The 11,704-nt window shown below is 48.2% G+C and overlaps 1 protein-coding gene across 4 annotated transcripts; it reads right to left on the bottom strand.

Moving 5' to 3' along the window:
- Window positions 1-34: 34 nt before the first annotated feature.
- On the bottom strand, window positions 35-8,911 carry LOC146664405 (prolyl 4-hydroxylase subunit alpha-1-like). Of its 4 annotated transcripts, none has more exons than XM_085417293.1 (15): window positions 8,678-8,911; window positions 7,784-7,867; window positions 7,609-7,705; window positions 7,309-7,460; window positions 7,077-7,214; window positions 6,608-6,862; window positions 6,242-6,432; window positions 5,993-6,169; window positions 3,372-3,442; window positions 2,771-2,870; window positions 2,642-2,695; window positions 2,332-2,397; window positions 2,178-2,246; window positions 1,928-2,024; window positions 35-1,461 (listed from the first exon to the last, which is right to left on the bottom strand). In XM_085417293.1, the coding sequence occupies exons 2-15, from the start codon at window positions 7,860-7,862 to the stop codon at window positions 1,391-1,393; spliced, it is 1,617 nt and encodes a 538-aa protein (XP_085273419.1). In that variant the 5' UTR covers window positions 7,863-7,867; window positions 8,678-8,911; the 3' UTR covers window positions 35-1,390. The 4 variants fall into 4 exon arrangements, with proteins under 4 accessions (XP_085273419.1, XP_085273417.1, XP_085273418.1 ...); XM_085417291.1 differs by having other exon boundaries at window positions 8,663-8,911; XM_085417292.1 differs by lacking the exon at window positions 3,372-3,442 and adding an exon at window positions 4,766-4,836 and having other exon boundaries at window positions 8,663-8,911.
- Between the last annotated feature and the right edge of the window lie 2,793 nt (window positions 8,912-11,704).

Here is an 11,704-nt window from a genome sequence, read left to right on the forward strand (position 1 = left end):
CAACGCTGCCGCCAGAGAATAACGACAGACGCCATTTTCTTACTTCTCCTGGGTTGCAGCAGCATTTTATTCTGATAAGAAACGTGTCTTACATCAGGTCACTGCACAGGACATCATCCAACACACAACAGACACACACAAACAGGAGTGAGGGTTGTCACGGAAACGGCGTGGAGCAGAAATTAGTAACTGCGCTCAGAAATAAGCTAACAGGGTTAAGAGGAGGCGGCGTGCTTTGCTTATCTGGAGTTTGACCTGCAGCATCTGAACGACCTTACGGTTAAACCTCCTCGAACGCTCACGCTATTGGTGGAAACGGAGGTGTAACCATGACGATGGGTGGACAGCGCAGAAAAATCCACTTGGACTGAATTTGTAAATCAAAGAGCCTCAGATGTTCTGCTTTTCAGAATAAAAGCATGGCAGCTGAAGCGTGGAAGAGTTTCCAAAATAAAACCCACTTTGTCACGGCTGAGGTGACATGAATCAGATCAGGAGCAGGAGCTCGGCGACACGTTTCAGACTTCAAAAAGAAACAGGAAACAGAAAAAAGAAGGTGCAAACATTTTAAAACTTTTAAACGAGGAATTTTTAAAACGCAGATGAAAAACAGTGAAGAGGCGTTCACACGAATCCTGTCAGAAATCAATAAATACGCAGTTCAGTTTCAGCTATGATTGTCTCACAGAACCACACGATCGATCGTCGTTCAGATTCGATCGGTTCTTGCTTCTGGTTGATTCCCGTGATGACGAGAGTAATCTGATTCCTCGCCGTCTTTGTAACAGTCGTGAAGGTCAGGGAGTGACACGGGTGACGGAGCGTTTCTCGGTCTGTAGCGTCTGACTTGACTCATGTTAGCGACCTCGGGCCAAACTCCATTCAAAATTTGTCACATTTAGCGCTCCTTCGTTCCACTCGCTGGTTTAATGGGCAGAACCGTCGATGGAACAGAATTAAATCAATCAGATTTTCTGCTTTTAAGTCAAAGCTCACGAGATTTCAAACATTCTGGATCCAAAAACCCCCAAAAAACTTTATTCATCTTTAAACGAACCTCTCGTGCAGCGTTCTTTGTTCTCGAGAAGTTTTAGCTCTCAGGCTGAACACCTGGACAGGTACGGACGTCTGAACGTCAGCGTGATTCTCGTTAAAGCAGAAATGAGTCAAACACACACACACACACACACACACACACACACACACACACACACACACACACACACACACACACACACACACACACACACACACACACACACACACACACACACACACACACGCTGTAGAGAAAAATAAGCGTGTTGGATCACATGTGCAGTCACACTCTGCGCCTGCAGGCAGGAAGCAGAGGAGGAAGACGGCTGAGCTGGAGGAGGAAGGTCTGTCGTCAGTCGGTCTCGTTGAGGCTGCAGCGCCGCCTGAACTCCTGCCCTCGCTCGTGGATCCATTTGTTCGATACTGCAGGAAGAAAGAGTTTCATCAGAGCCTCGACAAACGCCACGAGTCTGAGCAGCGTGAAGGTTTCTCCGTCTTTCTCATCAAATCTGAAGCTTTTCATGAAGCTCAGTCAAGTTCGTTTCATCTGAAACATCAAACACCAAAAATCCTTCAGCAGTCACGTGAGCTGCTGCAAACACACCCAGAAAACATCCAATATTCATCAATCAACACAAACATTTAAAAATAAATCAACTCCAACATAACAACAAAGCTTTTAATGACCCAAAACAGTTTTATATAACTGACGGGAGTTTGGATTTGTTCTTTTATTTTTCTTATTTTTAGAAAATAATTTTTAAAAGAAATTTTTTTATGTCAATCATCACCAGGCGTGAAAATCTGAAAGTATTTTTACTTGATGATGATTTTGTGTGTATTTATTGTTTTACTGTGCACGTGTGTGAATATGGCGCGATGACCTCACCCCACTTGTTTCCCAGCAGCACGGGGCAGGCGGCGTGTCGGGTCCGATAGTCTCCTTCTCCGCTTGGATACAGGTTGTACCAGAACACCGCCGTCCCCTGGAGAAACACGGTCACATGACGCGTCACATGACACTGCGTCAGATTACTGAGAAGCGGCGCCCTCGTCTGCCCGCCTGTTTCTCAGTTTGGTTTATTAAACAGACTTGTTTCTGTGATGATGATGATGATGAAGAAAGTGAGTAGTTGAACCTTTTTGGGTTTCACAGCAGCTCCGATGTCAGTGAAGACGGTGGCGCCCCCTGCCTGCACGTCGGTCATCTGCAGCGGGAAGGAGGAAAGCGTGAGCGGCAGCAACACACACGCACATGCACACACACACACACACACACACAGCAGCACTGACGTAAAGCAGCCACGTGGCGATCCGGTTGCCCGTGCCCAGCTCCTCGAATGCGTCCGGTTCGTCTTTCTGAAACAGGAAGTGCACGGCGGTCAGAGTAATGAAAATTCATTCACTCATTTCAAAAAACTGAACTTTGTTAAAAGTTACAAATAAATAAATCTACAATACAAATACACAGATTGGATCTATTTAGTTGATTTTAATGAAATGTGTCCAACATGGATCCATATCTGTTATTGATCGTTTTCCGTCTTTCAGCAGAAATAAAATGCTGACAGAAACAGATTCTCATGTATCTGGTTTTATTTACCCGTCCGAAGTCGAAGTGCGGCTCGTACTGTCCCCCCAGGCCGTAGTTAGCCACCTGCATCAAACACAGCGCTTAAAACATCAGAGGCGCCAGACGGTTAGCGGCGTTTGAACTCAGGTGAGGCGTTACCTGCAGGTCCTCGGCCGTCTTCACGTTCAGCCCCGTGACGTCCTCGATCAGCTGGTTGATTTTGTCCACCACGGGATGCTCGTACGCTCCGAGCCAGGCGCTGAGAGGACAGAGAAGACACAGAGTCACCGCCGAGGTCACGAAAACAGCACAAACCGGCGCACGGCGAGGAGACGGCAACGAGGAGGGCGGGGAAACAACAGACAGTTTCTAAAGCAGCTCCTCTATGAAAAAAACGACATTTACAGAGCTTCACCGCTGACGTTTGTGTCATTACAGCCAGCTGAACGTTAGAAAAGCATGAAGGAGGAGACTCCGCCCCCGAGACGGTGGTGACCACAGGCTGTAAATAAAGATGGACGCCCCAAAAACATTTATATCGTGACTTCAATAAAAGCTGAAGCGAAGTCACAAATTTACTGCGGAGGAAAAAAACTCGCACGCTCACTGATGGATCCAGGAGTTCACACGCGGCTTTACAAGTCGGCTTGTGATTGGTCGCTTGTGACAAAGCCGTCCGGAGCGCTGCACGTGCGGCGTCCATCGTTACGAACAGCCTGCGCTCCGCCCGGGCCTGAAGCGAGTGACGTCCTGCTCTTACCTCTTGGAGACTCGGTAATGGGCCGTGGTCAGTTTGCCTGTGTGAGGGTCATGCACCGTGGCACGTCTGAGCTACTCCCAATTATAGGTTAATGCAGAGAGACAGAGAGAGGACAGAGAGAGGGCGGTCACTATCCACACGCTGCAGTCAGGGAGGCAGCACGAGCTTCAAACGCCACATAAGGCCACTTCATTAGGTACACGTGAAGCCCTGATCTGCTTTGGCGAGTTAAAGAGCGCCGAGTCTAACCCAGAGCCAACAAGGTACCTAATGAAGAGGACATGGAGTGCACGTGGTCAACCTTCAGGATGTTTGACAAGCTGCTTTAGCTCCTCCCTCCTTCAGACAACTTTCCTCTGATTGGCTGCCCCTCACAAACAGAAGGTTATGGGATCGATATTCTGCCATAATTGAAACTGAAAATAATCTCAGTTGATGTTTCACTTATGAAGTCACTACACCAGCATCATACACAAAACACGCAGTAACATTGCAGTACCTGCAGTAGTTTTACAGTAACTACTGTAGAGAGTATTTCCGTGAAGCTGACGCACTGACAGGTCAACAGACTGTCTGACTTCAGAACTTTATTTTGAAACGTTTGCAGACTCTTGTTATTTTACGTAACAATGTGCAGGTAACAGTGAGAAGCACAGGTATGAGACACGAATCCTCCTGCTGCCTCCACGAAAACGTTAAAGCGACATCGAGAGTCTTAAATGTTTGACTTCCTGTCCCCGAACGAGCAAAGAAAACAAGCCGAGGCTCGAATCCCAGCGAGAGCAGAGCCTGAAAGAAGACGCTCAAAGTAGCTGTTCCTGCAGCGTTACAGGACCTTCTGATATCTCCTCTGATGTGGCCTTTTACACCTGCCCAGGTGGGACTGATTGAGCTGATGACAGTTACAGCTGTCTCTCTGTGCTGCAGCGCCCCCTGGTGGGAGGACAGCGGTAAAACAGCTGCTCATGAACATCTGCTTTATTATTATTAACCATTTCTCAGCAGCAACAACGTGAAACTACAAGTTTATGGAGATGTTTCAGAGCTTACAGCCCATCATGGACGTTTAAACGTTTCTTTCAAGCTGAATGTGTGAAAACTGGATTTTATAAAACTGAAGTCTTTTATGTTTCAGACTGTTGGGGGGCGTCAGCTGTGATGATCGGAGGCTGGAAGTCTGTAATAATAATGCCGATTCTTCTGTGACGTTTAAATGAGAATTCCACTTTGGAGGAAGGAACATTTTAATTATTCGTTTGTTTGAAGCGACTCGTTGCCTTTTCTGCTCTCACCGGGACGGCCGCCATCACAGAGGGGGGAGGACAGGGTGGTGTTGGGGGCAGAGAGGTGAGGTCCACCCCGCGGACGCCGCCTCCTGCCCCAGCAGCTCTTACCTCTTACTGATGCGGTAGTGGGCCGTCTCCAGCACGCCGGTGACGGGGTTAGAGATGGTGGCTCGACGGAGCTGTGGAGCCAATCGGCCGACAGTTACAGGCAGACACAGAGCGACGCCCGGAGCACCGACTAACGCCGACCGACACCGACGGAGGAGCCGCACCACACAGCCGCACAACCTCGTGATCCTCTCCACCCACCGCCCGCCCGTCACCTTTCTTCCTCGCTCACTGACGAGGCTCAAACTACAGTTTTGTTTTTGATGTGTTTGAAAAACAAACGAAATTTTTTACTTTAAATAATTTTTTTGTTTTCATGCAAATATTTTTTTCTGGCTTTAAATTAATTGTTTCAGTTTTAGACGTTTGATCCTGATTTTGTGGGCGTGTATCAAGAGGTAGGGGCGGGGCATAGATTAATGATTGACAGCACCCGTGTCACGGGGTTACAAGTTAAAAATGAGCAGTTGCCGCTCGCTGACAGGACGCCGCCGGCCAACAGGAAGCAGTTTGTGATGATGGATGTTTGAACGCTGCACTGAGGTGTGAACGGGGATTCGTTCTAATTTCAATATAATATATTTCATTTCTCTACAGAGCTCATCGCGGCTTAACGACCTAGCAGCCAATCAGATAACAGCATTCACTGTTGCCGAGGTAAATTTTGTGCATCCACACGATTGACCTGAGTTTCTGGGTGTTTGAGCTGAAAGTGCTCGCGCTGCTCTTCTTTGCTGTAAACCGTGAACCGAACATCAACACGACCGATCGGCAGTCGAGCAGCGAGCCGACGTAACCGCGAGCAGACGTAACCGCGAGCCGACGTAACCGCGAGCCGACAGTCAGCCACAAAAACGAAAACTGACAGTTTAGAGTCGCGGCGACACATCAGGCAGCAGTCATGTTCTCATCATGACTCTTGTCCAGTTTTTAACATCCCGACTGCTCTCGATTCGTTTTCCGACACTTCTGCGAGTTTCTTCTTCGAGGTCATTTCCTCTCCATCCTTTGATAAGCTCCACCTATTGGACTCTGTTGGGTCAGGTTGGCGGGGGAAGTAATAATAAACATGTTTTCATAAAAATTTTAATATACAGCGACTTAACGGGGAGCAATATTTCTGAATACTGATATTTAGCCCCGCCCCTTGCGTTGGTAAAGCACTAATGGCGTCCGACCTGGGATAAGCTCTGCAGCAGCGCGTGAGATAAAGATGCTCGGACTCACCCTGGGCTTGGCCAGCTCTTTCACCTTCTCCATGTCTTTCTCTGACACGATGTTGTGGTAGCGCACGATGTGCGGGCTGTCCCACTCGTCCTCCTGCTGCACCGGGCCAATCACGTACCGCGGGTGCCGGTTGTTGTCATAGTAGCGGCAGAAGAGGCGGCTCTGCCTGCGGGGAGTCTGACAGGAAGCAGAGGTTGAAGTGACGCCGATAAACGACTCTCAGAGGTGCGCTTGTTTCGCTCGCCTCACCAGCTTGATGCCTTGGCCGCGACACAGCTGCTCGTACTTCTTCCTCTCAGGCAGGTAGTCGTCTTTGCTCTCCCTCCTCTGCCTCACCTTGCTTTCCTCCTCCTTCTCCTCCACCTTCTCCACCTTCTTCTGTTTGGCCAGCTGGTACTCAAAGTATTTCAGGTTCCCGTTGGCTCGCTGGTGTGTCGGATCTAACGGGCAGAAAAACAACTTCAGGTGAGCGAGATCAACAAATCTGCACACAAGCTCTGAAGATGTGAGAAGAAGCCTTGGACTCTCTGGAAACTCAGCGTTGCTCCTTTTTCTAACTCTTTAAAGCAACGGCAGCACGTTTGCTGACTGAACTGCCCGTCTGCAGGTACTAACCCAGGTCCAGCAGCCTCCTGGTGAACTCCAGCGCTCTCTCCAGCTCCCCCTGCTGGTACACGGAGTAGCTCAGGTAGTCGAGGACGGTGACGGCGTCCACGGCGCGGGACGTCTCGCCCTGGTCCAGCTGCCTCAGGGCCTGAGCCATCCACAGCTCGGTGTGGTAGTAATCCGCCTCCGAGTACACCACCTTCCCGAGGTCGTAGCAGTCATCCACGGTCAGAGTGCTCCAGGCGGAGGAGGTGGAGGACGATCCTGAGGAGACGAGAGAGAGCAGGAGCATTTACAACTCATGTTCCTGTTATTAAAGCGCGAGCTGGAAGGTTGAATCGTGTAAATGACTTTCAGACACACGACCGAGAGCTCAGAAACATTTGTGGTCCTTTTCCTCCTGAGTGCCGTCTTCTCTAAACTCGGACTGAAGAGCCCGCTCTGCCCTGTAAAGCAGAGCAGGTCCCGGTTCACAGACCTGGGAGCTCTCCGGTGGAGATGGCGTTGGTGTCCAGCTGGTAGGTGTCCTGCAGTCTCATCAGAGCTTTGGCCGCGCCGGTCTGGTCGTCGTCGTTGGGGAAGTACTGCCTCTGGATGGTGAGGTTGGAGATGAACACTGAAACACCACAGAAGAAGAAGAAGGAGGACAATGAAAACAAGGAAAAAAGATTCTGTGTCCTAACGTCCAACAGCTGATTTCTGCGTCGCACCATCAGACACGTCGGTGAGCACCAGGCTCTCCAGCTCCCCCCACTCCGTGTTCAGCCTCTTCATCAGCTTGAAGGCGTTCACCGGGTGACCCAGGAAGCCTTCGGGGTCCTGAGTGGCAGCTGCCGAGAGGACGTCCAGTTTGTCTGCCCACCTGAACACACACACGGCACAGGTAAGAGTGTGTCGCAGATCATGACAGCAATGTAAACCTAGTTAGCTGCCCCCCCCCCCAACAAACTTGAGATTCTGTTCCAGGATAACAGGAGGCGGAGCGTTTAACGGCGAGCAGCGACACTCACTTTTTGATCTGCTCCAGTTTGCTCTCCTCCGCTCGGATGTAGTCCTTCAGGGAGGTGACCAGGTCCTTCTCCGTGAACAGCAGGTCCGTCATGTGACCTGTGACAAAGAACAAATTAGCGCTCACACACGCGCTCAGCAGGACTCCACGCTACGATACAGAGCGGCCAAACTCACCGATGGAGGTGAAGAAGTCGTGAGCTGAGCAAGAAGTGAAGACGAGGAAGTGGATTAACCACCACCCACAGAGCGCCATCGTACCTGCACACACGGGCAGAAACCAGGCGTCAGTGCTGACATCACACCAACGCCAGACGTTGAAGCGTTACAGGTACTGATACTGAAGTCAGAGCGCTCAGCACACTCACAACAACCACAAGCACACAAAAACATCAAGACACGCCCACACGCACGCTCTGTCTCCCGTCACAGGTTGAAGCAGTGACGTGTCTGAAGCTGAAACGTGGCGTCGGTGCTGCTGAGGGGGAAGCCGTCATCCTGGGCCTGTGAGTGACACTGAAGCGGAGCCAGGAGAGGACAAAGAAGAGTCCTGACCTCGTGCTGAAGAGCATGAAACACACCAGAGCTGTGACCACACACACACACACACTCTCTGGCCCAGTGACAGGAAGTCCCAAACCAGACAGCCAAGAAACCAGACGCCACTTCCTGTGACTGGACACTTCTGCTTAAAGAGCTCCATCTGCCCTTCTGCGCCTCTCAACAGGTCAAAGTTCACCTGGAGGGCACTGCAGCTGGGGCCAAAGATCACCAGAAAGTCTCTGGAAGGTGAGGGTGAGACCCTGAACGAGGCAGAAGCAGCTTTGCATGATTCACTCACAGTCAGCCTTCTTTGACTGAGTCTCAGCTCACTGAACACCTGACACACCTGCAGCGGTGCAGCTTTGTGACGTCACACAGGTCCCAGAGTGTGGAAGGCTGTGGTAAACGGAGTGTTTGGAGCAGCTCTGAGACAGTACGTGACCGGAAGTGAGGCCGGTCACGCCACTTTTATGACCACACAAACCCACCAAAGCCCCCTTTACTGTGACTCACCTGTGCTGGGCTCACCTGTGCGCAGTCTCGCTGGCAGACAGACTGTCTCTGTTCAGGTCAGAGTAAAGAGTCGGAACCGTAGAAGTTTCTGGATAACCGGAACCGTCACCTCTGTCAGCTTCCGGTGAGGACCGAGGGTTTCTGCTCTCACCGAGTTTGTGCCCGAGAACAGCTTCAGCTTCAGCGCAGACTCGTCTCAGCGATCCTCACAGCCAGGCTGGCAACACAAACCTCCTCCTCTTCCTCTGACGACGTCACCGCGGCTCTGCCCCGCCCCCTGCTGGACCGGAGGCGCCCTGCGTCAGATTTTCATCTGCAAATTACTGCGTGATGACGTCAGAGCCACCAGCGCGTTCATCTGCATTTACTAATACTAATATAACGCCTAAAGAATTCTCAATAGTGTTCGATGCCATCCCATCTGGTCTGTCCATGTTACACAGATGCTCCCACAGTGCTCCACTACAGGTCACTCCCCCGGATGTGTTACATTCTTCTCTTGGCAATGTTTGCTTTTCCTCTCATAAGTCTATAAATACCAAAATAAGATCTCTCTTTCAGGATGCAATGGTCTCTGTTCCATCAGCCATATTTTATTCGGCCAATTTTGTAACAGATATTGAATGGAAAAAAGTTTGGACTTTACCACAAAGGTTTTTCTTAACAAACAAAATTAAAGAGATTTCCTTTAAGTTGATTCATAAGTTTTACCCTACCAAACAATATTTGTCCAAATTTATGGCTGAAATTTATGAAGCGCCTTGAGGCGACTTTTGTTGTGATTTGGCGCTATATAAATAAAATTGAATTGAATTGAATTGAAATAAATGTAAATTGTACCTTCTGTCAAGAGCAACCTGAAACAGTTTCTCATCTGTTTTGGTCATGTAAGTAAATTTACATGTAAATTCTGGAAGGATTTAAACAAGTTTATTACTGACTCTGTTCTCCCTAATCTTCAACTATACTATAAGGATGTTATCTTTGGCTATTATACTTTTAAAGACAAGGACAATGATGCTTTCTTCTTTATAAATTTGGTTTTATTTTTGGCAAAATTTCATATACACAAAAGCAAAGTCCTCGGCAGAAAGCCTGAACTTGTACAATATATAAGGACAATCTCCTCATCAAAAAACACGAAGGCTCTCAAGACTGTTAGCAGTTTCAGTCGGTTACAGATGTTAACTTGATTTTGGCTCTTGCAAACTTTGTTTATTTATGTTCCCCTTAATTTATTTTATTTTTTGTACTCACTTTTGTCTCACTGTCCTTGTCCCTCTTTCTGTTCTTCATTGTACTACCACAATGTTATCTTTTATGTGATCCCTGTTTTACTTGACTGTATGTCTAAAATGTGATATGTAAAGTTAAAAATAAATAAATGTACTAATACTAATTATTCCTCTGTGACGTCAGACATGCACGTGATTATAATCACGGAAACCAAGAACAACATCGTAGAGATACAAACCAAAACACAGCAGCACAACCAGCAAACACACAAAGACGAGCAGACAAAATGAAACATGATCAGTGAGAGATGAAGAGTGAGCACAACAGATCCAACATTAACACAATCAGAAACGCACAAATTCACCATAAACTGTGAGCCAACAACATGGCACAAAGTACCAAGACTGGATGAAAACAACGAGACAAAACCAGAAAGAAGCGTGCAACAACACAGACACACAGCTTCCAAACTCAGAGAACATCGTTTTAATGTCACAACAAAAACAAAACACGTGAAGCAGGAAGTGCACGCTGTGACGTGGACAACTTTATTGAAACACTGACGGTTAACAGTCACCTCCTGAGCGCGTGCTGCAGGGGTCAGCTTCATCATCACCATCATCATCTTCAGCTTCATATCAAACAGGCGTATTTACAACACGTACAAATATCGCACACAAAAAGTTTGTGTGTCTGAAGAAGAATGATGTGCAAAAGCACAGCTTCAAGGTGCTTCTATGTACAGGTGAGGAAACATTTAACCTCAGCGCTGAGGTGGAAATGTGGCGCAGGAAGTGTCAAAGGTCACGGTTTCAGTTCATCTTATAAACCTGAATCAGAGGCTGTGTCCCAATTCAGGGTCTGCACGCTTGAAGTACGCGCACTACGCGTACTACGTACGGTGCGTCCTATAAGTACGAGAAGTGCGGAAGTGAGAGGCTTGTGAAATGGGACGGTATACGCTTCGTCGCGCTGTTCAGGTTGCCTAGCAACCATGATACTAACCGCGAGACACGTTACATACAGCTTTGTTTGACAGAAATGAAGGAGAAAAATGTTTTGTTGGTCATTCATTTTTGTCATGACATCACTTTGATTAGTTGAGTATCTGAGGCTGAGACCACAGGACTGTAAAACATGATTGTTGGGCTTCATGTCTGTGCTGAACAGTCATTTAAGATTAGCTAGTAAATGACAATTAGCTGATGTTGTTTATGAGACTAAAGTCATCTCACTGTGGTAATGTAAATATAATATGGCCAATATTATAGTATTGTCAGATTGATGTATATATATATATATATATATATATATATATATATATATATATATATATATATATATATATATATATATAAATAAAACACCCAGCACGGTTTATCCTTCAAGCTCGGGTCCTCTACCAGAGGCCTGGGAGCTTGAGGGTCCTGCGCAGTATCTTAGCTGTTCCCAGGACTGCGCTCTTCTGGACAGAGATCTCCGATGTTATTCCCGGGATCTGCTGGAGCCACTCGCCTAGCTTGGGAGTCACCGCACCTAGTGCTCCGATTACCACGGGGACCACCATTACCTTCACCCTCCACATCCTCTCGAGCTCTTCTCTGAGCCCTTGGTATTTCTCCAGCTTCTCGTGTTCCTTCTTCCTGATATTGCTGTCATTCGGAACCGCTACATCGATCACTACGGCCGTCTTCTTCTGTTTGTCTACCACCACTATGTCCGGTTGGTTAGCCACCACCATTTTGTCCGTCTGTATCTGGAAGTCCCACAGGATCTTAGCTCGGTCATTCTCCACCACCCTTGGGG

Source organism: Rhamphochromis longiceps, linkage group LG8 (assembly GCF_057381845.1).
Source record: "Rhamphochromis longiceps isolate RC_006_pf linkage group LG8, R_longiceps_female_GT1.1, whole genome shotgun sequence".
In the NCBI taxonomy this organism is placed as follows: Eukaryota; Metazoa; Chordata; class Actinopteri; order Cichliformes; family Cichlidae; genus Rhamphochromis; species Rhamphochromis longiceps.